The sequence below is a fragment of the Pelodiscus sinensis genome, chromosome 19 (assembly GCF_049634645.1).
Source record: "Pelodiscus sinensis isolate JC-2024 chromosome 19, ASM4963464v1, whole genome shotgun sequence".
NCBI classification, from domain to species: Eukaryota; Metazoa; Chordata; order Testudines; family Trionychidae; genus Pelodiscus; species Pelodiscus sinensis.
The window spans coordinates 22,103,613-22,130,764 of record NC_134729.1 but is presented as its reverse complement, the minus strand read 5'-3'; the positions used below and the strand labels follow the sequence as shown (position 1 = coordinate 22,130,764).

The following is a 27,152-nucleotide window of genomic DNA, read 5'->3' as shown; positions in this document are numbered from 1 at the left end:
GGCTGGCATGTAACTTTCAAATCCTTGTCCTAGGACGCCTTCTCTCAGCTTTCCCTAACTTATCTGGCTGAAGGGGCACTGCCAGATTACCATTTGCCTTAACACTAGGGCTATGTCTACACTGCAGGCTTTTTGCGCAAGTACAGCTGTTCTTGCGCAAAAACTTGCTGGGTGTCTATACTGCATGCGTGTTCTTGTGCAAGTAAATTTACAGTACAGCGTCAGAAAAGAGGGCTTCTTCCGGAAGAGTTACTCCTCTCCCCACGAGGGATAAGCCCTCTAGTGCAAGAGCTCTTCCACAAGAAGGCAGTGCAGACAGGCAACATGAATTTCTTGTGCAAGAAACCCCTATGGCTAAAATGGCCATCAGAGCTTTCTTGCACAAGAGTGTCCACACATCTCTTTTGCAAAACCATATGGCAGTGTGGACGCGCTCTTGTGGAAGATCTTTTGCACAAGAACTCTTGCACAGAACAGTTCTTGCGCAGGAAGCCTGCAGTGTAGACGTAGCCTAGGGGTTTTGGTGGTTGTTTTTTCCTAGTACTGGGAACTGGACGAGAGCTGTTTGCCTCTCGCGTTTAAGATCTAAACCAAAAGAATTCAAATTCCATAACAACCCACTGTGGCGTTTGTGGTGTGGCCATTTTAGAGACAAATGGCCCTGACCAATTCAGATGCTCTGTCAAATATCGGCCTTAGGCTAACTTCTCTGAAGACGTACACGGTGTGCAGCCATTTCTGAGCTAGGAAATGGTTGCTGATTTAAGGGCGCTTTTCTTTGATTGGCTCTCTGGAGCAGCCCCTTTTTTGGTCCGTGTTCGGATAAGAGAGCTCCTTGGAGCTGCTAGGGATATCAATGTGTAATTGACTACACAATTAACCGATAAGCCTGGGCTTTTAGAGATTGCAGACAAATTTCCTGTTTTAAAAAAAAGCAGAAAAATGACTTGACAACTCACAAATTTTTAAATTGTTTTTTCCCCTCTAAACTGATCCTCAAAACGAATGCCGAATGCAGCTTTCGGGAATTCTGAAATGCGAGGTTTTGAATTCAAGTGACATGCCCAAAGTTAAAACTGTCGCCATCACGCTGTTTAATGACCAGGTTTGCCTGAGGGAAGAGTTTCATTTTTCTCCTACTGCCCTGCAGTTATGTAAAATTCAGCTGGCTGAAAGGAGAAAGCGGATTGGCTGAGAGCCCTGGAACATAAGGCTGTATGGTAGAGATGTGTAGGTCACAGGTGTCTGGTTAGTGCAGGAAAAGTCCTGGATGTTTGCAAAGCATCCTGAAGATCCCAAAGCACTTTATAATTTCAGGGCGCCTTCCCCACTGCTGAAATTGAACCACCAGCTCTGGCCGCATACCAGCTGTTTAATAACAATGTTAATCATAGAATAGTAGGACTGGAAGGGACCTCGAGAGGTCATCGAGTCCAGTCCCCTGCCCCCATGGCAGAACCAAATACTGTCTAGACCATCCCTGATAGACATTTATCTAACCTACCCTTAAATATCTCTGGAGATGGGGATTCCACAACCTCCCTGGGCAATTTATTCACGTTGTTACACAATAGTGTAGGGCAGGCATGTCCAAAGTCCGGCCCGCGGGCCAATTGCGGCCCGTGTTCCAGTTTAATACGGCCCCCCAGGTAATTTGGCAATATCTATCTTTTATGGCCCCCAACGAATACATATGTATTGAGATGAATACATTGTAAAATCTCAGTTAATGTCAGTTGGTCTAAATCAGTTATAAATATATTTGGACACAACATGTATACTTGGTGTTATGTTCCTGTTCATATTTTTTGAACTTAAAAGTTGACAGACAACCTTTATTACCAATAATATGTAATGTACTTTACAATGTTCCTGACATATATTTCAGCTTCCTGGATTTTTTTTTTCATCTGGCCTTCAGATATGAAAGGCAGAGTGATTTAACACCTGTTTAAATTTGTCATCCATGTGACGAAATGAAAAGTATGCCGTTTGCAATAAACTTTGCATAAAATAGTTAATTTGCATTTAATTTTAATGGTTCAAAGAATGTCAGGCAAAATGGTCGGCCCTCACGCATGTTCACTTCATCAAATCTGGCCCTCTTTGAAAAAACTTTGGACACCACTGGTGTAGGGCTAAAGGGAAGGCTAACATCTTGGTCACTGGTGAGAGGGTGGGGCGGGCTTTGTGCATCATTGTTTTAAGGAGCAAGGCTTCATGGGAATAACTGCAAGGAGGCGCTTGTTGCTTGCCCTTTGACCCCAGATGTCATAGCATGCCTAAGGAGGCACACAAGGCCAGCGCTTAGGTCACACATTATATTACCAGCACCCATTTAGCAGGAGAGCTTCTGTATGTGCAGGATAATTAATATAACATTGGTATTTAAAAAAAAAAAAAAAAAAAAAAGTCAGCCCGAACATTATTGCCTCCCTCACTAACCGCCAGCTGGAGAAATGGGCATTTCCCCTGCTCACCCCAAATACAGGTCACACAATGCAAGTCCTTTTCTGTTCAATTCATAGCTAGGGGAGCAGTCATCCTCATTCCCCCCTCCCACGCCATGGCTGCAGGCCTGGATCCCTCAAGAAACTGCAGCGCTCAGTCCATTTGGCGCATGAGCCATCTCTGCTGACGCCGGTTTCTGCCGCATTACAGGGCAAGCCCAAGCAGATCTCTTTCTGCCTCGGATCCTCCCTAAACTCCGCAAAGCGTAGTGCAGCAGAGTCCCCGGTGGGAAGATGGCAGTCAGGAGGAAGAGAAACACTCCTAAAGTCGAGGGTTTGACTACTAAGTAGCAAGCCCTGTTTCACCTCTGCCATGCTTCCGTGTTTCTATTAAAATTCAGCTGCTTCCTAAAAGGTACCTGCTGTTGGCAATTGAGTGCCAAAGTGTCTGAAATACGTGGACCTGCGAAACACAAGCATGTTCTTGAGATGAAGATCCTGTTTGTCAATGACATGGGTTAGAATATTAAAAAGGCAGTTCTGAGCTGGTGAGAAGTGCTGGATTGACAGCGTAGGAGGTTGAAATGCTCTGTATTCAGCGGATAAATGGTACCTCCAGAGCAATGGGAGAACGTTTACCTCGACTGATCTACGCGATGGGGGTATGCGTCATTGTCATTTCACAGCTGGGGTAACAGGCACAAGGCCGGTGAGCCAAGAACAGAATCCGTGTCAACTCCCCGTGCCACGTTTGCCTGATTACATTCCCTCCCTTTTTGTCCTGGGTCACCACAGTGCCATAGGCCTGTTCCGGAGGAGCCGTCTCTAGGAAAGGTGGGCCTTGGTGCTCTGCTGAAGCTATTAAGAAGGGGGCCCAGTTTGTGCCAAGGATGGTAGTGGCTTTTGTAATGTGAACGCTTCTCCACTAGGAATCAAAACTGACTGCCACGTACGTCTGGAGCCCGCCGCTGAACAGATGTTAGATGGTAGAGACGTTCAATCACCCAACCAGACTGACACGCAGATCTAACGGCAAAATACCATACGCGCTATTCCTGTACCTGTCTTACAAACCGCTGCCACATTCGGCTCCAGGAACAGAAACCCCAGCTGTGTTAGCTGTGAACTGAGACTGAAATGGACGAGATGCTGGAGGAAGCTTATGGCAAAACCGGACCAATTGCAATCAAAGCAGTAGAGGGAGGGCACTTGTCCTAGGGCCTGTCACATCACTGCCCCTGTTCACCTGCCAGTGAGTTTCACCTCTTACTGCTGCTCAGAAAAGCTAGAAGCAGCAGCCAAGTGCTTAGGGCTGCCAGCAAGTCTCCATTTTATGACTCTGCTTTTTATGGCAGGTACCCACTCAAGGGTCAAAGCAAACAAGAAATATTTTGAATTTTTCTAGTGCCAGTTCTCCAGCCTGTAGCTACCACGAGCTTTGCTTGCTCCCCATTTGTGTGTATTAGATCACTTCTTACCCCAAAGTACTTCACAGGTCACATACTCAGCATCCCGTTACTAGGGATGTAATAGTGTAGTCGATGAACTGATAAGCAAAAGCTCATAGGTTCATGCTATAGGCTACACGTGCCCCCCCGCCCCTTTGCCAGTACACTTTTTAGCAGGCTGGCCAGCAGCCTGGCTCAGTCCTGGCTTGCATGGGTCTGGGACACCTCCTTTGGGGCTCTGTATTAGGAGCCAGGTGGGCAGGCAGCCTGGCTCAGTTCTGGCTCGTGCCAGGTATGGGAACTCAGACCCTCCCCTGGACAGGGGCTGCTGCCACCCCACACTGCTGCCTCTGTATCAGCTGGTCTGTGGGGGGAACTGGTTTTTAAACTGGCTTCTCTCACGGGCCAGCTCCTGCCTGGCACCCTGCACTGCTACCTCTGATACAGCAGCAGCAGCACAGAATGGCAGGGGACTCCTCGGGAGTGGGGTCAGAGTGCACTATAGAATTTTTGAGTAACCAATCGCAATTCATGAGATTAATCGACTATTCAATGAACTGGTCTTTAACATCCCTAGGGATGTTAGATACTGTGTAATTAGTCATGTAACTGCATCACATTGTAGTGGTTACACAACTACTCAGTAGTCCCCGAGGGGGGGGCCGGCCCTGCTCCTGGGTGGCCCCTGCTACCCTACGCTGCTGCTCCTGTATCTGCAAGGAGTGTCCATTATAGTCACGCTTCTGAAAGTCCTTGTAATGCAAAAAGGCAGCATGGAGTTAAAATCACCTTTCTGTGTGAAATGAGCATGCCTGTTCCAAGTAACCACTCAGATGATTGAAACAGGAAGAGATTGGAGAAGTGGGGACTAGGGCTGTGTCTACACTGGCATGATTTTGTGCAAATACTTTTAACGGAAGAGTTTTTCCGTTAAAAGTATTTGCACAAGAGAGCGTCTATACTGGCATGTGCCTTTGCGCAAAAGGTTTGCTTTTGCGCAAAAGCATCCGTGCCAGTGTAGATGCGTTCTTGTGCGAGAAAGCTCCGATGGCCATTTTAACCATTGGGCTTTCTTGCGCAAGAAATTGATGTTACCTGTCTACACTGGCCTCTTGCACAAGAATACTTGTACGAGAGGATTTATCCCTGAGCAGGAGCATCAGAGTATCTGCGCAAGAAGCACTGGTTTTGTACATTACAACGTCAGTGTTCTTGCGCAAATACTCGCGGCCAGTGTAGACAGGCGGCAAAATTTTGCCAATGTAGAAACAGCCGAGGAGTATTACTTTTCCGCGTTGTACATTTCACACCACTTTATGCGTACTGCCACACTACAGAGAAGATTGAAGCTGCCGCTGTCGATCTTCCAGGGTTCGAATTAGCTGGTCTAGTGAAGTCAGCTAATTCGAAGTGCGGGGCACTCCGGTTAATGCCGGTAGTCCTGCTTCCACGAGGAGTTGTTAGGTACTTTGACTTCAGCTACGCAATTCACGCAGCTGAAGTTGCGTATCTGAATTTGACCTTAGCCCATAGTGTAGATATAACCTGTATGTTGTCACTTCCATTTTTTCCCCCAACAGAGTCCAGCGCTGTCTACATTATGGACTCTTTTGTGGGTACAGAAGCACTGGCAAAAATGTTTAGCGTGGCTGCAGTTAGGATGGTATAACTCTGCTTATATTAGTATAATTAATGCTGCTTTGGATTAAACAGCATTAACTGTAGTGGTCTAAATGCAGTTCCACCTAGATAGCTGTGTCTACGTTAAGGCTTTTATTAGCATCGCTGTGTTGGTTTAAAAAAAAACCAACCCAAATCCAGTCCCCTAACTGTTATGTCAGTGGAATTTTTTAGTATAGACCGGGCCTCAGTTAGTTTCCCTGGTGGTGTGGCTCTTTCCAGGGAAGGAGTACTCCGTGACACTTTTTTTAAAATTGACAAGTTGACTGTGTCATTTGCTTCAAATTATGCCCTTGGATATAATTTTGGCATCTCTGAAATGCAGCTGCATCTTTGGATTGCTGTGTGCTGTTCTAACCGAAGACAGCAAGTGTAGAATGTGTTCGGCTGGAGGAAAAAAACGGCATTGGACTAAATTTAGGTCAGTGCCTACCCTGTGGCCTGTTCAGTCCTTGATTTGGCAGCTGTGCTGTTGGCTTTTGGGCCATGCACACCTGTTAATTAAGCACCGCACTGAGACCCAGCAAACTCGTTTAACAGAAGCCACTGCACCGTGAGACCTCTCAGTTGGAACCTGTCAAGGTGCAGGTCACCCTTTGCTAATCCTCTGCCTGCTTTAATAAGCTTGCCGTTCAGACCTGCGCGTGCGATTTCTGCCAGCTGTTCAGAGTCACTTAGCAAGAGGCACAAGGTGGCTTATCACAGCAGCAATGGTTATAACAGAACCAGCTCTTTTGGGGTAGTGGTGGGCTTAGGGAAGATGCACTGGGAAGGGGCCGATTGTTTCAGCCTCTTTGCATTCTCCGCCTCTGTACATTTAAACCACGGATCAACACAAAAGGCATTTTGTCCAGGCGGAAGAAGTTGTGAAGTGCACCGCAGTCCACGCCAAGACTGGAAAGTCTCATGATCCAGCCGCCATTCCCACGGCTCCCCGCTGGGGTGGGGTTAACCCTTGCCTGGGTGGCTTCCTTGTCGCCGGTGTCATGGCCAACAAACCCCAACTGGGAGGGTGATGCTGGCCAGCCGGTCAAGAGATCACCGGCCAAAGCTTTACACAGTCTCAAATTCTCACTAACAACAACAAAACCCCTTCCGCCATCGAATGCGGGAAGTCTCTATGTTTTATTTTTTAGGACCAGATCAAAACACACTTGCTCCAGAGAGGCTAGTCTTTCATGACCTTTCGGCACTGACTCTTTTCAGAAACAGAATTCTGTCCAGTCCAAGTTGGGTTGCATGGATGTAAATTAGGCCAGTTCTGTCTATGTAGGTTCTCCGTAGGGTTGGAACTAGGGAGGTAAGCAACTAGTTGACTATCTGATAAGCATATGCTTATCGATGAGTCGCTTTACACCCACCTTGCTGCCTCTATCAGAGGCAAGGGGGGGGGGGAGCTAGTACTGGAGGGAGCCGGCTTAAAAGCCAGTTTTCCCCCCAGCACCAACTCTGCCGGGGGGCGGGGGCCGGAGAGGCAGAGGTGTAGCGGGGGACCAGGCCTGAGCTGGGAATCAGCCCTCTTGCTGCACTTCAGCCTTTTAAATGTATTAAGAGCCTAGTGGCTCTTAATATTTTTAAAAGGCAGAATCACAGTGGGGTTAGCTCCCGGGGCAGGAGCTAACGCCTCTGTGGCTCTGCGTTCCCCCCATCACCTAATTGACTCGTTGATGGAAATTCCATCGACTAGTCGATTAGCTGATTAAACGCCATGTAACATCTCTAGTTGGAACAGCTTTCCATTGCTAATAAACATACGTGTGCAAAGTAGCCTGTGAGGAAGGGAAGAGATTGAGGCTGAGAGGGGGTAGCTGTGATAGTCTGTAGCTGCAAGAAAGAGGAGTCCTGTGGCACATTAAAGACTAACAGATTTATTGGGGCATCCGCGTTTGTGGGTAAAACCACTTTGCCAGATGCACAGATGAAGTAGTTTTTACCCAGGAACGCTTGTGCCCAAATCAGCCGGTTGCTCTTTAAGATGCTACAGGATTTCTCGTTGTTTTGGGGAAAATGAGGCCCAGAGCAATGAGTGATTTGCCCAAGGTCACTCGTGGAGTCTGTGGCAGAGCCAGGAATGGAACCTACATTTCCTGAGCCTCCATTCAGTGCCTTAACCACAAAATGTTCTTTCCTCCTTTATCTCTGCACTTCATCTCAAAAACCCAGAATCTAGGTCAAATTTTGCACTTAGTTGTAACCGTATTTCAGCCCTTGGAGCTGGTGTCAGTGTCTCCCAGGCCAGGAATATTTCAAACCCTGTAAAGCATCTGTGTTTGATATGCCGTGAGGCACCACAGCCCAGCTGATCCGTGCGAGTGGCTGCCCTTTAATAGACGTGCTGAAGGGCCCACTACAGCAGCTCCCGTAGAGTTGATGGAAGGACTCCCTGTTACTTCCTTGGATGGGCTCCATGCTCTGGGATTTTAAATCCAGTTCCTGCCTTGCTGCTGTTAAAACCGATCAGTTTCCTTGGGATGTAACCTTCAGAGAACATCTGCAGCAGTGGGTACTCTCAAAGGCCGGAAACTTCCATCTGGAACCAGTTTTATTTCGTCCCTGGCTGACCCGTGGGGCTGTCGCTTTGAGCTGGTCTGTTTGAAAAAGTGAAAAAGCAGCAGGATTTTTTTTTTTAAAGGGGGGGTGGGGAGAGGGGAAAGTGAAGCAAAATCCCCTCCTGCTCTTTGGCTGAGCTCACGCGTGGAAAGTTTCAACTTGAAAGCGCTGCTGGGAAGGGTACGAGCAAGTGAAAAGTGAGCGTGGGCGAAGGCTGTTTTGCAACGTTCGCGACAGAAACCCATGGCTGCCTACCGCTGCTCTAACCCAGCACCATCGCTCGCTTCCCGGTGGAGCTAGCTCTGGTCCTGACTCGCCCGCCGATTCCGTGGTCCACCTTGCACGAGCCGCATCCCTTCTCTGTGCCTTCGTTCTGGCTGCTGGGGCAGGTTTGTGGTTCCTTCCGCGGGTGGGTAGGGGATTTGGAGAGCGATGCACAAAAGATGCTATTTGCAAAAATATTCTAATTCGCGGTGGGGTTACAGCATTTAGATACCCTATCTGAGATGGGAGCTCGGCTGGACCAGGCTTTGCACATGCAAGTTGAACCTCTCTAGTCCAGCATGCAGTGGTCCAGCAACATCCGTGGTCCAGCATGATTTTAGTTGGCCAGATGTCCACTTAGCAGAGGGGTTGCCAAGTTTCCCACAGTCTCATAAAGCTTGGTTACAACCACCAGTCCTGGCTCTCCATGTTCGGTGCTGTTCTTTAGCTCTAATTTACCCCTAAATGTCACCTAAGAGCTGAGTAAGCAGTGGAAGTGTTGGTGATGGTGCTAGATAATATTGTCCTCTCGAGGTCCAGAAAATTCTCTGGTTCAGTGCCAGTCAGGTCCTGAGGATGCCAGATTATAGAGGTTCAACCTGTGCCAGAATATAGAGGTTCAACCTCTGCTGGATTATAGAGGTTGCCAGATTATAGAGGTTCAACCTGTACCGGATTATAAAGGATGTCAGATTATAGAGGTTCAACCTGTGCCGGATTATAGAGGTTGCCAGATTATAGAGGTTCAACCTGTGCTGGATTATAAAGGATGCCAGATTATAGAGGTTCAACCTGTACTTAATGAGAGTCAGCTCCTGCCCCAAAGAGCTTACAGTCTTACCAGGCAGGAGAAGAGAGAGGAATTCTTATCCCTGTTTTACAGATGGGGAAATTGAGGTGCAGGGAGTTGAAGTGACTTGCTCCAGGTTGCCCAGCTGCTCTGTGGCAGAAGTTGCAATTGAACACGGGTTTCCTGATTCCCAGCCTCGTGCCCTAGCCCCCCGACCAAACGACTGCCATGTTTCCCGCTGGCAGATCTGTGAGGGCTCCTGAATAGCGTTAGAAATAGGCATTTCGCTTGGAGAGGTGGGCGTGCCCCGTGACCAGTAGTCTCTGCGTAGAGCCGAGCAAGCCGTCAATGCTCCCTGAATCTTTGTGGTACTGCTCTTACCTTCCGGCTCCACGGGGATGCAGCTGATGAACGGGGATGGGGCGGGGCGACGTGGGCATAGCCGGAGGTTTTAAAGGGTCCTGTGTGAGCTAAGATGGGTGGGGAACCCCCTCTGCCAACTCCCGTCCCCTCCACTCAGTCTGCCGAGCTTCTGAAAGGCTGCCGGGGTGCCCAGCTGGCGCAGCAGGAGCACAGGCAGCGTGGGGGGGTCTGGGAAAGTGCCCGTCTGGACCCCTTGGTTAGACTCATAGACTCTTAGACTTTAAGGTCAGAAGGGGCCATTATGATCATCTAGTCTGACCCCCTGCACAGTGCAGGCCACAGAATCTCACCCACCCCTCCCAGAATAATCCTCTCACTTATATCTCAGATATTGAAGCCTTCAAATACTTTGAAGACCCCAAGATGCAGAGAATCCTCCAGCTGTGATCTGTGCCCCATGCTACAGAGGAAGGTGAAAAACCTCCAGGGCCTCTGCCAATCTACCCTGGAGGAAAATTCCTTCCCGACCCCAAATATGGTGATCAGCTAAACCCTGAGCATGTGGGCAAGACTCACCAGCCAGTGATGCAGGCGACGGAGGGACGAAGAGGGGGGGACTATGCCCAGCACTCTCTTGGCTATGGAATGGGGGTCGCTACTTAGATGAACAGAGTGTACCTTGGCCCCCAGGGAGGATGGATGGGCCAGGGGGTAGTACAGGGGGCTGGGGATGTGGGAGGGTTGGGTTCAGTTCTTGGCACTGCCAAAGGCTTCCTGCGTGACCTTGGGCAACTCCTTTGATGCCTGCCGTACTTCAGTTGCTGGCCCGTCAGTGGGGCTGGCGCCAGCCTCTCTCTCTAGCCTTGGCCACGAGGTGCTCTCGGGGGCCAGATGGAGCCTGGCTGGAGCGGGGTTTACAGACGCAAGGGGGATTCAGTCTGGCTATTACCGGAGCTCGACTAGGGCACTGCGCTTATTTCAGCCGGGTTACGGAGAACCGGCCCCCACGGTTCTGCGGCGCAGACCTCAGCTGCTCCCCAGCACCGGGGGGCTGCCGTGTGGTGGGCGGCTGGGAGCCAGGGAAGCCCCGAGAACACCACGGTCTGTCTGTCCGGCAGCCTCGACAATGTCTGTGGCACCTAAGTCCTGCCCCCTTTTCTCCCACAAGCAACCCTCCCAATTCCACAAGCATTGAAGTCCTTGCTGTCCTCGGATCTCTGACCTCAGCTATGTCGGGCCTTGGGTGGCCTCTTGGGAAGGTCCCGTTATTCCCCCATTCTCCAGTGCCGCGTCCGCAGGTGCCCTTCCCCCGGGGCGGGGCGGGTGTGCATGGGCACCCAGGGCCTCGCTAGCACTGCTTCTCCTTCCCCAGCAAGGCGTGTGCAGATTGTGCTGTGGACTTGGCTCTGTCTGTTTTCCAAGTGCTTCTCAGGCTGTGGGCGACCGAGCAGGGGGTTTCTCTGAGGGCGCCTCCATCACCGGCCGGAGAACAGAGAGGGCTGTGACCATAGAAGTGCTCAGTGCGGGCTGATGTGGGGGCGCAGGGTGTGGGGCACGTAGATTGCCTGATGTAAAGGCCAAGAGACCAGAAGTCAGTCCCGTGTTAGGAGAGTCTTTATACGCGTCGACTGCCTTTTCGCGAGGAAGGGCTCAGGAGCTGATGGTGCTTTTTCTCGTCTCTCCCCAGCCCTTGGTGTTGAAAATGGCCGGCGGCGTGGACGGCCCCATCGGGATCCCGTTCCCCGACCATAGCAGCGACATCCTGAGCAGCCTGAACGAGCAGCGGAACAACGGGCTGCTGTGCGACGTGGTGATCTTGGTGGAAGGGCAGGAGTTCCCCACCCACCGCTCTGTCCTGGCGGCCTGCAGCCAGTACTTCAAGAAGCTCTTCACCTCAGGGTTAGTGGTGGACCAGCAAAATGTATACGAGATAGACTTTGTGAGCGCGGAGGCCCTGGCGGCGCTGCTGGAGTTCGCTTACACCGCGACCCTTACCGTAAGCACTTCGAACGTCAACGAGATCCTCAACGCCGCCAAGCTGCTGGAGATCCAGGCGGTGACGGAGGTGTGCACGGATCTCCTGGACAGGAAGATTCTGGCCAAAAATGACCAGATGGATTTAGTAGATCAAATTGATCAAAGGAACCATCTCAGAGCAAAAGAGTACCTGGAGTTCTTCCAGAGCAACCCTATCAACGGCCACCAAGGCAACTTTCCGTGGACCAACCAAGACTTGAGAGACCTTCAGCGACTGAACTTCCCAGGCCAAGAGGATGAGGAGGAGCCGGACTGCAATGGCATGGACTTCTACTCGCAAGCCCCCACAAGCGAAAGACCAAAGGCGAACGACGGGGACCCCGACAGCAACCATGCCATGTGGCTGGACCGAGAGGAAGAGGAGCCCGCGGGAGCCTTATTCCCACCTTCCCAGAATGGACATTACAGCGGACACAGCCTGGCAGTGCAAGGCGAAGAGGAGGCAACGCCGGGGGGTCACCTGGACCAGCAGGAAGCCAGCAACTCTCCCAGCTTCGTTCCTGGGGGAGCGGAGGCCGAGGAGGCGGAGTCCCGAGAAGTGGACGGCCTGGCCGCCAGCGCCCTGCTGCAGCAGATGATCAGCTCGGTGGGAAGGCAGCAGCTGGGCGAGGAGGACCAGAAGGACGACGACGGGGTGATGGATTATTACTTGAAATACTTCAGCAGCTCTCACGAGGGCGACGTGTATCCGTCCTGGTCCCAGAAGGTGGAGAAGAAGATCAGGGCAAAAGCATTCCAGAAGTGCCCCATCTGTGACAAGGTGATCCAAGGGGCCGGCAAGCTGCCCCGTCACATCCGCACCCACACGGGCGAGAAACCCTACGAGTGCAACATCTGCAAAGTCCGATTCACCAGGTGAGGGGCAGAGGATGGGAGCTGCGCGGGGCGGGGGCGGGGACGGGCGGGGGACGGATCAGCCTTATGCAACCCCCCTGGCCAGCACCGAGTCATTTCCTAGTGGATGGGCAAGAGACACGTAATTTTTTTGAGGTGCTTGGTTGGAGACGCCCTGACTTAGAAAGTGCTGCGCTAGCCACCCCTCTGGAAATTGGGGGTCCTTTTTATTTGCCCTGAATCTCTGTCATTGGTGGAAATCTTGGCTATGCCCAGGTCTTGTCAAGGGGAGCACTGAGAGATGGGCCCCTTAGGGTGTGTCTACAAGGGATGTTATTGAATAGTCGATTAACCTCATGAATTATTATCAGTTAGTCGACTTTTCTATAGTCCCCGGGCAGCCCCTCTCCGGGGGGGAGTGATCTGAGCTCCTGGACCTGGCTATCCACCTACCTGGCTCCTAATACATGTGAAATGCAGATCCACAGCGGGGCAAGCCAGGACTGAGCCGGGCTGCTGGCCAGCCTGCTAAAAGGTGTACTGGCAAGGGGCGGGCAGGATGCGTGTAGTCCATAGCATTAACCGATCAGTTCATGGACTGCACTGTTGCAGCCCCAGCGTCTACCCTGCATCCTAAACTCCAAATAAGAGACGCCGTTTGCGCGATGCAAATTGTGGGTGTCATTTGGATTTTATTTCGAAATAGGCTGTTTCGAAACATGGCGCGACTGCCCAGTGCCAAATTTCCAAGTAAAGCGTTGTTTCCCTTAACCCTCGTGCAAAGAGGTTCACCAGGATGGTGAACTAGTGAGCCCGTTATTTTGAAAATATTTCGAAATAACGGGCGCGTTCCTTGGATGCCGGGTAGCTATTTCGCTATCCCAAAATAGCGGCGCAGTGTAGACATAATCTCAGGGACTTCAGCAGTTTCCCCGCCTGTATTATTTCATCATTTCTTTGACCGGTGGGCTGGTCAGTGTAGATGTCCCTTTAGATAAGGCCCCATCTTGAGACCGAAACATCCGAAGCCCGTAGAATTGGAGGCAGAATTTGGCCTGTTCTTTGCCTCTCTTGCTACACAGCACCCTGAGCAGAGCTGCTGCTGCATGCATCCGGTGAGACTGGAACGGTGAGAAAGGGGTGGGGACTGTTTCTTGCTCCTCCCACCGTTTCCTCCTATTTAAAACAACAAACCAACCCCACAACTCTGTGTGGTTCCCCAAGGGCATGGTTGTTTCGTCCCCGCGCCTAATCAGGTCCCGTCTGTGCTTCCCTCTGCCGGGGAGGGCCAAAGAAAGGGGGTATTGTTCGAGTCCCTCGGCTCTGCTTTAGTCCACGTGTTACAGAGAGGCCTCCTCTTCTCTGTCTCCACGTCTGATGGCTGCAGCAGGCAGGGCTTCCGCCCCGATCTCGCCGCCCTGTGCCAAGGGCTCGTGTGGGCTGACAAAGAAGCCAAACAGTCCAGCCCAAGCCTTCTGCGTGCGTGAATAGTCCCGACTCGAGAGCACCCGGCCGGCCTCGCTTCCAGAGGCGGTCCCCGGGGCAGGGGAAGACCTGGCCACGCCGAGCGCATGGGCCTGATTCTGAGCTGCTCCCTGCTGGTGCAACTCAGAAATGGCTGCTCCAGGTGGAGCGGCGGTCTCACGGTGAGAGCCGTAAGTGGGCAAGGCGAGATGCATCGCAGCCAGCTCGCCACGTGCCCGAGACGCTCGGCAGTGCCCACGACTTCCAGGGAAGCTGGTGCTGAGCTCCTGCCGAGGCCCACGGAAAGCAACAGCCGTTGGGTGCGCACCGAAGGGTGTCTTTGTGGCTGGGCCACGTCACTTCCTCCTGCCCTTCTCCCGCACCCCCCCCCCGCCCTAGGCTGCTGGGGGACACACTAGCTTGCTGGGGGAGGATGATCCTGCAACCCCCAGGCCAGCTGCAGCGTGGAATGAGCCGGGTGTCGGCCCTGAACGGCGGGCGAGTGGCTGCTCACCGGGAGACCGTGAAGGCAGGAGAAGCCACCTGTGGGGGGCGCGCTGGACCTGTGAGCCAGCCTGCCTCCTGGGCCTGCTCCGAAACCGCAGGACGGCTGTCTCCTCAGACCACTGCCCTGCGAGCCGACCCGCCCTGCCGGCTGGCTCCCGAGCATGCGGGGCCGGTGCTCAGGGGGAGCACAGCCGGCCTTTGCTGGCAGCAGTCCAGAGCAGGGGTCTGTGCGCAGTGCTCTGTCCCTCCCGGGCGACCGTATCTCTCGACATCGGCCTCCAGTCTGCCACTGGCTCCCTCCGGGCTGGCGGGAGGGGCTGTTTTGTCGTTGACACAGCGAATGGGATGAAAACGCTGCCTGCGCTTATAAACAAGGCTGTTTCATAACAGGCTCAGGCCGCGTTTCCAGCCTGAAATCCCGGTTTTCCACACCCAGCCCGTGTGTGGCCAAAGCAGGACGGTTACAGCCTGGGCTGCCTCCTGCCGTCTCTCGCTTGCCCCTCCGCCCCCTGAGCAGGGATGCCCTTGTGTGCCCCACCCCCCAGCCCCACGGTCAGTCCCCTTGTTTACGATGCCACTTTGCTGACCTCAGAAACGCCGAGTCAGGCGAACGCCAGCGCAGCGGGACCCTTTGTTGGGTTCCAGACACAAATCCGGACATTGTCCCGCTCCTCGCTCGACTCGTGCCTGTCGGCCTGTGTCAGCTCTTTGACTGCTCAGCACGAGGCCTTTGGGGTCCTGCTGAGGGGGAGCCCGGGGGGGGGGCCTTGTCCAGCCAGCCCGGGATCTCCTGTGTCTCCTCTGCAGTGGAGGGGGGTTGCGTTCTGCTGCCGTGCTTCGGACCTCCTGAGTGATGCCACGGGCAACAAGGGCTTCCCACGACCCCCTCTGGGTGCCAAGCCACCATGTGCTTCCCGGGCCCTCCTCCGATAGCTCCCCCCCGCCCTTCGTTAAAGAGACATTGTCCGGGTTAGAGCTCGTCTGGGCAACAGTGATAATTAATAATAATAAATCGTCCATACGGGGGGGGGGAGGCAATAATTTTTTACCAGGGGCCACTTCAGAAATTTTTCAAGTGGCCCTGGGCTGCCCCAGAAGGGGCGGAGCCTCAGACGGAAGGGGTGGAGCCAGGATGCGTCCCTATTCACAGACTATGATTGGTCTGGCGGTAGGGGAGCCGGTGAAGTTTTTGCCCCTCGCCAGAGGTTTGCCCTAGGTGCACATGCCCCTGGTGGTGGAAGGAGACTTTGCACACTCCCCTTTCTGCCCCCCCCCCCCCCCCCGGCCAATCAGGGCTTGAGGGCAAGGGAGCATGAGGATTCTCCTACTGGCAGGGCGGAGGAAATTTCACATGCTCTCCCCGCCCCCAGACTCTGATTGGCCTGAGGCCAGTGGACGGGCAGGGCCTCTCCGGGCTGTATCAGCCCCCACTTGGCAGGCTGGATATGGCCCGCGGAGGCTCTTTTGCCCACCCCTGGTCCATATGGTGGCAGCTGCTAACAGGTCAGGGATAGAATTATTCCGGGCCCTCTATCCACCGAGTGAGAGACGGGGTACAATCCTGCCTCCCTGCGTGGCAGCCCAACACGCCACTGCCTGCCTCTCTGGGAACCCCCCCTTAACAAAACCGGCATGTTGCAATGATCTAGTTTGCTCATCCCCGTTAACGCTGCTTGGCGCATTGCACAGAGCTAGTCAGGCTGCTGTTGGTTTCTAGTCAATTTCGCGCTCTGGGTTCGAGGCTAGCCCCTGGAGGAACATGGGGGATGAGGGGAATCCTAAAACGAAGGGAAACAGTTTAAAAAAATCCTATTCCCGTTTGGTGTTTAATAAAAAAAATAATTTTTCAACTGATGAGGCCATTGCGGGTTTCCACGGCGGGGCAGCGGTCCTGTAACCAGAATGAGCACTTACCCCATTGCAAACTTTTTCCAAGCCTGGCTAGATTCCCTCCCCTGTGGGGAAAGGCAGCTGTTGATTCACTACAAGCACCCCAGCCCCTCTGACAAATGGTCGGCAAACCTCTGAGGTCGCTCTGGCTCGCGGTTGGCCCCGGTGGAATTTTCACCGTTTATAATTCTCTTTATTCATCCTGGCCAATGTGCGAGGGCAGAGGTTCACGGCCTAGTCCATCCGGTCAAATTTTAGGGACCCCGCCAAGGGGGAGCGGCGGGAAGTGGCGGCCAGCACGTCCCGTGGCCCGTGCTGCTTCTCCGCTCCCGCCCCCTCCTCCCCTGCCCATCCACGGAGGACACGGCGAGGGGGCTGTCGTGACCAAAGGTGGCTCCTTGGCCAGGGACGGAGCCCTGGGGGAGGGAAAAAAAGCAAAGGAAAAGCAAGGATTGGGCCCACTGCGGGGCGGGGAGAGGGCTGGAGCATAAACAGCGGTGCAGCTGGTGGCAGGAGGATGGATGGTGTCTCCTGGGGTATCGAGATCCCGACCTGAGGGCAGCAGCTGTGCAGCCAGTCGCAACCGGTGAGCCCCGGGCGAGACTCGCCGGGCGGAAAGTCCCAGTCCTGGGGCGGGCCCGATCCTTACTTTTCAACTTTCTGCAGACCCCCTCCGGTACCGGGTTGGGAACCGCTGTGGGATAAGGCCCCATCCTGCAAGGTGCTGTACCACGCGGCAGCAAAGCCTGTGCTTTCCCCAGTCTGAGCAGGCTGCTCCAGTGACTTGAGTGAAAGTCCGTGCTGCTGAGCGGAGCCCCCATCTCCGACGCTCTCGCGCTTGCCCGGAGAACGGAGACCGCGGGCGCGATGACGTATGAAAAGCTTTGGAAGGGATCGAACTCCTGCCAGACCCCAGCCAAGGGGGGTTGGGAGGATGTTTCCTAGGGGCAGGTGGCTTTCCCATCGTGTAGGTTCTTGCACCAGCCTTTCAAGCAGCCGGAGTTTTTCTCAGGAGCTGACGCGCGCTTTGGGCTGCTTGGATCCATGCACGGCGCCGGTGTTCCAAAGCTGGGCATGATTCCTTGCACCCTGTGCCTCAGAAGCAGGGCCTCCCCCGGGCAGAGCTCCACGGCCTTGCTACAGAAACGTTGCCACCACACGGCTCACAGGAGGCTAACTCTGGTGGGGACTTGGGAGACCTGGGCGTTCATCCACCCGCTCGCATCACCCTGGGCAGCGGCACCCTCGGGGAAGGCTCCCAGGCCTTCGCACAGCCAGCCCTGAGGGAGCGGGGTGCTGACGGGACAGGGCTCCCCAGTTGCCGTGGGAGGAGGTGGGAGGGTCAGCGCGTGGCAGGATGAGGCCGAAAGGTTTCCCCCTCCCATACCCCGGTTGCCACGTGTCAGGTGTGGGAGAGTCGTCATGTGGCGGGGTGGAAGTGAGGCCCCCCCCGTCAGTATGTGACTGGTGTGGGAGGGTAGGTGTGTGGTGAGGGTGAAGACTCCATGCCCTCCCCCATCACCACAGGTGCGGGAGAACCGCCGTGCGGCTTCCTGAGGGGCTCCAGTCACCACATAATCTGGGCGTGGGCGTGAAGGCTCCTCCCCCGGCTGCCCTGTGGCGGGGGAAGGTTGAAAGCTCCGCCCACTTCACCCCAGTTCCCGCGTAGCGTCGGAAACGTGGTGCTGCCCCGAGGTGCCGAACCTCCCGCTCCCTTCCTGACTCTGTCGCCTCTCTCCCTCCCGTGCAGGCAGGACAAGCTGAAAGTCCACATGCGGAAGCACACAGGTGAAAAGCCTTACCTGTGCCAGCAATGCGGGGCTGCTTTTGCTCACAACTACGACTTGAAGAACCACATGCGCGTGCACACTGGCTTGCGGCCTTACCAGTGCGACAGCTGTTTCAAGACTTTCGTCCGATCCGACCACTTGCACAGGCACCTTAAAAAAGATGGTTGCAACGGCATCCCATCCAGAAGGGGGCGCAAGCCCCGGGTCAGGGAGGCGAGTGGCGTGCCCGCCCCTGCAGGGAACCCCGAAGACGGAAGCTTGGAAGCCGGTGGCGAGAGACAAGAATCACAGGAGGACACCAGGCGGAAAAATGGCGAGGAGGAGGAGGAAGACGAGGAGCACTTTGAAGATAGTTCTAACAATGAAGCGTCAGGAAGATTGAATGTAGCGGGGGGGTCGTCAGAGGGTAACACACAAGGACTCTCCTAAACCAAAAAAAAAAAAAAAAAAGTGTCACAAAATCTAGTTAGTACTTTCCTCCAATTTCTCTTTAAAATATTTCTCCCCCTTTTTAAAAGATCTCTCTATATAAATATATATATATATAATGTTTCCAATCTTCCCACCATAATCAATTGTATGCGGATACCTCCCAAAGCTAAGGATCTTTGGCTGGAAGGCAGAGATTTAGGCAGTGTGAGGTTTGGGAGGGTCGAAAGGTTGATCTCTACCATGGAAAGAAGCATCCATGCAAATCCAAAGCTTTATGTTGTGTCCAGACACACTTTAAAAACTGTCAGAAAAGCATCTGGTTTAAAAAAAAAAAACCCCAACAGAAAAATTCCAAGAGCCGAATAAGTTCTTAGGCAGTCGCTACATTTTGTGCCTCCATCTGATTGGATGGGTAAAAACGGGTGCAACGTTCTCGCCTCCCTTGGAAAGTTGATTCTGTCCTAGGGAGGTCACTTCCTGGCTGGCCTGGTGCTGAGCAAAGCTGGCTTCGCGGTGGCGAAATCACCTGGGAGCCAGCCCCGGGGCACGATCTTTATAATGACGACGAGGTGGGGAAAACCGATGCTATTTTACGTGTTTGTTTTTAGGGCTGTGTGGGTAGGGAAACAGGATTTTTCCCGGCTGCTCTGGGCGGCGGGCTGGAAAGGCCTAGAAGCCGGATGAAACGTGGCTTTCCTCGGCGGGTTGAGCCGAGCACGTTGTGCCCGATTGCGGGGCCGGGCTCCTGCGCTGAGGCCCGACTCTGCCGCAGAATGGCTGGGTGACGGGGCCCAGTCGTGTTCCCGCTCCAGGGCTCGGCTTCCTCAGCTGTAATATGAGGCTGGTGCACTTTTGTGCGAGGTGTGGGAAGTGCTCTGAGCTCTAGGGGGGGCATGTTGCGGGTGAGGTGCCTGCTCTTTCCATGCCGGCAAACTGGGCCAGGTAGGGGTGACTAGGTGAGGCTCGCTCAGGCCGAGATGGCGCCCCTCTCTGCTCTGTGCGGACCACGTGGTGGCCCTGGTCCTGAGGATGTTAGCAGAGCCCTCGGCCAAAATGCCCCTTCACCCACGCACTGGGCAGCGTGTTGTCCGCCCAGCAGAGGTGGCTGCATTTCCAGGAAAGCTGGCTGGAGCATGTAGCTTCACCGGCCCCGATTTTTCAGCTGCCCTGTGGCTCCCAAACTCCTCTCCCTAGTACTTTGAGTCAGGCAGGAATCTGAGCGATTCCAGGCAACCGTTGATCCAGGAAGGGGCTAGTTCTGCATTTTCATGGCGTATCGCCGAGGGGGCTGTGCTAGGCAAGCTGTACCCAACGGGAGCCGAGCAGAAAGATTTTGCTAGGTCAGCTGATTGCATCCGACATCCTAACCTGCAAGATGCAGCACTTATTCAGTCCTCCCTGTTTGGTCAGAGTCTCCAATACCCCCTGCTCCTGTCCAGCTGGTACCTTGGGGATGCGGCAGGATTGTTCTCTATGTTTGGGGTGCAGGGGGTTCATGATCAGTAACTGGGAGTCTTAGCACCTGGATTAGCACCTTTCATCCCCAGGTCTCAAAGCACTTGCTTGATTAGATGGTTCTATTAAAGGAATCTCTTGGAGCAGAGTAGAAATCGGATGGGAGCACCCTAAAAACAGCTAAAACAAATGGGGGGGGGATGGGTTGTTTCAGGCCTCCCGTAAAGATTCAGGGAGCTTTTCTGGAGATGGAAACTCTTGGGGTAGAAATCAAAGCATGGCGGGGCTGCTTCTGCTTTGGAGTTGGCCTTTGGAATTTCTCTTGCGGGGGACATCAAGCGCCCCCGCTTCTAGGATCCGTCGGATGGGCACTGATGTATCAGCTGCCTTGCAGAGGCAAAGCCTGATCGGGTTGTGTGAGTCGGGGGCGCTGAAAGACTGGCCCGGGGGTGCGTTAGATCCACGGTGACGAAAGCGTGACGGGGTGGAGCGGACGGGCGCTGGGGCTGACCGCACTGCCAGTCCTCCCATCCTTTCTTTGCTGTGCTTGCTAGTCGAACGCCCTCCGCTTCACCCTGCGCCCAATTTCAGTACCCGGAAAGGTGCGGGCGCAACCTTCGTGTGAGACGGTCAGGCTCGCAGGCTAACCTGGCACAGAATGAGCCGCTGATGCCTTGAAACCAGGTGGATCAGGGACTGATTCTCGGTTGCACCGAGGCCTTGGCTAGCAGAAAAAGACCCTGAAAGTGGCTGGTAAATTCTGGTGCCCAAGAGGCATAGGCCTTCGGTCTGGTGCCCGCACGGGGTTTGCTCCAGTATCACTGTTTTGGGCAGGGGGCTGTGACGTTTGAAACTGTTATATCGATGCTGTGTCTGCTTCAGCTGTAACTAGGATAAACATATGAGCAGGGAAACATGCAATACTGGTATTTGCACCTTTCTGCCAGTATACCTGCACCCCCACTAGAGGAAGTGTACCCCTGGAACTCTTCCAGGTTCGCTAAAAGAGGTTTAGAACTCCAGGAGGAAGTCTTAATGCTGCAGATTGTTGGTTTTTGCTAGCCAGTCCCAGCCCTGTGATCTGAAACATCTTACCTGGGTCAGTCTCAGTAAATTCCTCGTCCCCAGCTATGTAGACAGTCCTGCATATGGCTATAAAATAAATATTGGTATCTGCTACATAGCTCCTCCAACTTAGCAGAGTCTAGAAAGGGCACCTTTCAGCCAGTCTCCTGTTTTTTAAATGCACAGTTCAAAATGAAAAGAGATTTTAGTCCTTTTATTTTGAAAGCACTTTTTAGATTTTTTTTTTTTTTTAATTTTAAAGTGAGAGCAGGTTTGGCCGAATGTAAACTGGAGCTGGAGTGAGAGGGGAGTGTATGGAATTGGGGGGGTGGGGATATATGGGGCGGGGATAGAAAAGAGATGGATGTTTATTTAATGCAGAAAAAGCAATAAAAATATAAAAAAAATTATTATAAAAAACCACAAAAAAACCACAAAGAAGTCTTAGCACTTTGCGATGGAACGGGTACTTTGAGATCACTTTATCTTAATTTAAAAAAGCAAAAGAGAAACATGTTTACAAGTTAAAAAAAAACCAACTTCTACAGAAAGAAATTATTATTATTAAGAAAATTCCTAAATTTATTTTTGTAAGAAAAAAAGTGTATATATATATATATATTAAAAAAAACCACCCCGACCTAGGCAGAATCCAACATCTATTTCATGGAATAATAAAACAAAAAGATACCGAATGAGAGGAAGGTTGCTAATTAGGTTCTGTGACATGGCCTGAAAACAAACCCCTCAGAAGTGATTTTACTTCACAAAATGGAAGCTTGAATATTAGACAGGAATCATGGGTGTTTTTGTTTTTGTATTTTTTCCTTCTATTTTCCTTTTTTTTTTTTATTTGTTTGTTTGTTTCTTAAATGTCTTATAGCCAGTGCTAGCCCAGACGTCTCTCCCACCTTACCCCATGTGTCCCTGCCCCCTTCTCCCCTCCCGGGAGCATCTTAGCTTGTGTAGCAAGGAGGAAAGAAAGCATCTGAGCTGCTAGGTGATATCGTTTTGTCAGGGGAAAAGCACCGTGAGACGGGGGCAGCTTCTCCACGCTCCCTCGTTAATTTCTTCTCCAAGGGTTACTCAGCCAGGCTCGGAAAAGCGACTGAAAGCAAAAAGCAAACTCCATCTTCAACGTGAACCCGGCGGTTCCCGGCTCTGCCGTCTGCCACCCCACTGCACAGCGCTAGACGTAGTTCGAGGTAGAGACTCGTGGCTTGCTGATCCTGCTCCCCCCTCACCCTCTGCCATGAGTCCAGTGCCTAGTCCGGAATCAGGCGCTGCAGAGGGGTAGAGAAGAAAACCCACCGTACAAATTAATTCAGAGAAAGTGTGAAAAATAATTCCCTTCCCCACCCCCTTGCTGCTTTTTCGTTTTCAAAGGCGAAGAGACCAAAAAGGGGAAACACCTTGGCCCTCCTGAATCAGAGTTTCCCACAGGGCGTTTGCCCAGCTGTAAGCAAGCCAGAGCCGAAATGCAGGCTTGCTCCAGGAGCAAAGGAAAACTTGGTGCTGGGGCCTTTGCTTTCCGGCTCTAGTTCCCGCGTGCGGCGGGCGAGGCCGGGGCTCAGATGAGCAGTGCGGAGGAGCGAAACCGTTGCGAGAAAGTGCCCCGCCCACCAGGAGCTGGAACTGACCACCCAGGAGGTCTCTTCACCTTTGACTCCTCCGAACCCGTGCCAGTTGAGGTGTATTTTACGAAGCGGGCGCCTGCCTATGAAAACTGCAGCGACGATGCACAGCCAAAGCAGGGACTGTAGCAGTCCCATGCTGCAGCCCACTGGGGCGGGGCTGAAAGTAACTTGCTGCCCCAAATCCAATCCCAGCGTCTCCGTAGCGTCAGGTGCTGGGTGGGCAACAGGGCAGATGGTGCGTCCTTCCTCCGTGCTGTAAAACGCATCGATCTTGGCCTCCACCTTCCCATCCCAAAGAGAGCAGGGTCGGGTAGCCCATGACCTGGGCACTAGCTGGATGTGGCAAACCACCTTTCCCAGGGATGAACCTTGGCTTAGCACTGGCTACCTATTGCATATGCAAAAACTAGTGTGGACTTGTAAATAGACAGTTACTTGAGGTTCTTTATTGTAATCAAAAGTTGTGGTATCTCTCTTCTCGTTTGTGTTCCCCCTTTTCTGCCCCTGCCACCTTTTATGGCTTGTGTGTCTAACCAAACCTCCTTCTGCCATTGGGGGGGAGGGAAAAGAACCCCCCCCCCCACCCTCCAAAATGGACAGCAAAAAAAAAAAAGTCTCAGGATTCTTGTTGGAGAAGGGGAGTCAAACCCCTAGATTTCGTGGGAGAAAGGAGAGCAGTCTCCTCTGGACAATCCCAGCCTGCCCTGCCCGTTTGCAGCTCCGCTTTGGAGTTGCTCTCTGCCACTGAGAACTGGCGAGCGGGGATGAGGGTGTTGTTCACGGCACGTCCCCCCTGGGTGATGGGCCCCGCAGAGCTGGGGCCGGAGTGGCTATCCCAGATCCACCTTCCAGACGCAAGGCCCCCATGCAAACCGGAACAATTCCGCGCTTTGTGAAAGGATCCCTGGGGCGCTGGAACCTCCCCGCTCGGTTACCCGTGGGGATGGGGCGTGCGGGTTGGGATCCATCTCGGCTACCCTGTGGGGGGTAGCCTTCCGGCCTCGGAGGATCAGAGGGCAGCATCCACCCAAGGTCGGCTGTCACAGCTGCCCTCTGCGCCCACCGGGATCCTCTCCCCACTCCCTGTGTTTGGCAGCGAGTCCTGTGGCAGAGGTGGGTTTGGAGGCCGGTGAGCAATGGCTTCTGAACAGAGATACCGCACCTTGTTTGTGATATGAGATGCTTTTCCCTTGATTAGAGACCGGGGGAGCCGCCGCCTGAGCTTTGAGTGGCGCTGGGTCGATGCGTCAGTGCCGGCAACACTTTAGCACAAGCCTTGATCAGTTTGCACTAAAACCCAACCGACCGATCTCCTCCCTTCTCTGTGTAGGGAGGCTCCGGCCTCCAAGTACCTTCTGCCTTAACTTTCTTACCTGTCTTACTCTATGTAACAACCGACGATGAAAGACTAGTGCATGCAACAACTCCCCAATCATATACTGTATATAAGCATTGATTTGTATTGTTAAGATTATTGTTCTTTTGAAATTCAGGTTGTGATAAAGTGTTGCCAAAGATACTGCTGAATTATAACATTTCAGGAAAACAAACAAACAAACCCCACAACCCCTAACTCCTACAAACCAGACCACACGGCGGGCTGTCGTTTGGCCTCTCTTAATTGCTTGGTCTAGAAGGAAACATGTTATTTCAGTGGTGATATAACTGTGTGTGGGGGTGTGGCCCAGCTGGTGGTTTGTCCTAGACTGGGGGGGCGGCGGGAGGGCCTGGGCTGTCCCGAGATGGGGTTTTATCCCCCTGCGGATCGGGAGTGGAAGTTTCACCAGGGCTGTCCAAGATCCCTCATGCTTTTGGGGCCAAGTGAGCATTGGAACTGCACAGCCAGCGAGCCGACTGTGCTCCTGCTCCGGCGTCTGCCGGGGATCGCGCCCTCCGAAGCCAGCAGCCTCGCTGCCGCAGGCCTGGGAGGGTTGACACTAAAGACAAACGTCTGTGTGGTCCCATTCCCCCCCCCCAGCGTTGTGGGAGGGGAACACAGATTGTCCAGAGCATCTGACGCCCTCCCCCCAGTCTAGAAGGAAACCTACCCAGCCACACACAGACTCCGAGGCCATGGCTCTGTGCTAGGAGGGAGCGCCTGGCCTTTGGCGAGGCTGATGGGCGGTTGTCGTTTTAAGCTGTTCTCGCCTCCCTACCGTTCCCTTCTTCCTCCTCCCCGTCCCCCATGTGAAACCAGTGAATGTAACCCCTGGATGTGGAAGGGTTAAGGAAGGCGGGAGAGGGGCAGGCCCAGCTGTGTTTGTAAAAGGCCCTGGTTGAATCCAGGCCTAAGGGTGATGTGATCAGAACTGTGAGTTCCAGAGACTTTGTCAGTACATACCAAAGTACACTCCACCCTCACTGCAAGGCGGGGCTGAGAGAGGGGACCCCTTTGATCTCTCCCCATCAGACTGGGATTGGTCCTTCAGTGTGGGGGACTTCCTGGAGGGGGGGGGGGAGATCCCTAGAGCTGCGGGAGCTGCCTGCTGTGAGCGTGGGGTGTATTTTCCATGCGGCATATGTCTGTGTCATTTTTTGGGGGGGCCCTTCCCCCACTTCTCTGGACTCTCGTTAAAGACGCTGCAGGCTCTTGCTTAAACTCTTCCACTGGCCCCCGGCAGGAGTCGAACCCTTCGCTTGCGGAGGTCGCAAGCCCAGGGAGAGCATTGGTGGGCGGAGGGCTGCCCCCTCCCCCAGATCTGAAGGGTGGGGAGAGGAGTTGATGTAGGAGCGAGCCTCCCATGTCCCCCTGCCCCGAAGGGAGGGTAGCCAAGGATGCTGCCGGCTTCTTAACCCCGGCCTCAAGTCCCCTCCTGCACGGGAAAGGGGAAGGGGTCTGATGGAGGCCCAGAGACTCTACTTCCCCCCAAGCCTTAAACAAGAAGAGGGGGAGGCAGCATCTCGAAGGGCAGGAGGTTTCTTCTTTGCACTAAGGGGACCCTTTGGACTCCGCGGGAAGCGGTTCTGTTGCATGTGCGAGCGAGCGGCTGTCCCGAGGAGAATCCAGTCCTGTTGTGATGCAGGGAGGGGCCAGGAGGGGGGAGCAGGTGTCCCTGGCCATTTCCCTCGTGTCCTGGGGGGGGGGGGGAAGGGAATCTCTGCACACAAAGGGCTCCTTTAGCATCTGATGTTTAGCGCTGCCTGGGACTTTTCTCACCCTCCTCCACGTGATGTCCGATTGACAACCCAGAGGGAGAGGTCAGCTGTGGAGTGTAGCGGGGATGGGGTGGAGGGGGGATGGAGGTTTCTGAGCAGTGGGGGGAGTGGATTCTCCATCACTTTCAACCCGGAGATAAGATGACCCCCTCCTTCAGTCCGCTGGACGCAGGAGTCGGTGGCAGAGATGCTCCGGCCTGTGGCAAGTCGGAGATTGAGTGATCCCCAATAGCCCCTAGAAATTGACCAGCCTGTGTAAGTCCCTACAGCAACCCAGACCAGTTGAGATGCTTAAAATCACTCCTCTCAACACCTGCAGCCCATGGGTCAGGGTAGCAAACCAAAAGCTGTGTCTGTCTCTCCCGAAACGCCGGTGTGATGAGCATTCAGAATGGCCCATTCGACTATTTAAAAATATATATATATATTTATATTTTCAATTTATTATGAAAGTTTTTATTTAAATAAAGAGGAACACTTTTTAATGAGCAGGTAGCTGATTTAGCCTCCTAGGTAGAAACCTCCGGGGGTCGCATTTGTACTGCCTGGGCCATGTAATGAGATGCTGTATTGAAGTTATGTTTTCTAAAAATATATATATATATATACACACACAAACAGAAATTCAACTTTAATCTGAGGTGGGTAGATTTTAAACTCTCCCATCCCCTCCTCAAAAATCATCTGATATGATGCCAGGAGGATGAAAGAGAATATTAGCGATGGGGCCACGTTTCCTGCGTCTTTATATATAAACAAACAAACAAATGAATTCTATATATAAAGCACTCGCAAGTTTCATCAGTTTTATGTGTAAACTACTTTGTGTGGTATCTGGTTACTGAGCGAGGCGAGAAAAGCACAGAAAAGACATTCCATAGATTGTAACTTTGGTAGTTCTTTATAAAGTGTGGGAGACAAGAAAAAAATAATAAAAAATGCACTTTTGGGGGACGTTAAAAAATAAAATATATATTAAAAATATTACAACGTAACCGTCTTTTCTTGTATATGAGACCCAGTGGAAGCCAGCAAACAGTGATTGTAACAAGCTGCTCCTTAAGAACTTGGAGTTTTAAAAAAATGGTTTCAAACCAAAAGAGAAGGGAAAAAAAAATTTCTTGCTATAAAAGTTGCCGGTTTCTAGGCTAAGACTCGAGAAGGGGAGGTAGGGTCTTGGTGGGGTTAGAGTCGGTGGCTAACACACGCAGCCTGCGAGCTGTTAGCGGGAGCCAGTGTTCACCCTGTGTAGAGAGGCTGGTCCCTCGTGCAGACTTTGCTACACCAAGTGGACTGTCAGCTTTGGAGCTGAGGCTGCAGAATTGAGCTGAGATGGTGCC

The 27,152-nt window shown here is 53.0% G+C and overlaps 1 protein-coding gene across 2 annotated transcripts in view; it reads left to right on the top strand.

Moving 5' to 3' along the window:
- Positions 1 to 26,796, top strand: part of ZBTB7A (zinc finger and BTB domain containing 7A) — a 37,538-nt gene extending 10,742 nt beyond the window's left edge. Inside the window, exons 2-3 of one of the 2 annotated variants that reach the window (XM_075903010.1) lie at positions 11,233 to 12,437; positions 18,028 to 26,796. In XM_075903010.1, the coding sequence (XP_075759125.1) occupies positions 11,248 to 12,437; positions 18,028 to 18,496 (1,659 nt within the window). In that variant the 5' untranslated portion in view covers positions 11,233 to 11,247 and the 3' untranslated portion in view covers positions 18,497 to 26,796. Of the gene's footprint in view, positions 1 to 10,289; positions 12,438 to 18,027 lie in introns of those variants that run through there. The other variant, XM_006135601.3, reaches the window with a different exon arrangement.
- Positions 26,797 to 27,152: the final 356 nt, after the last annotated feature.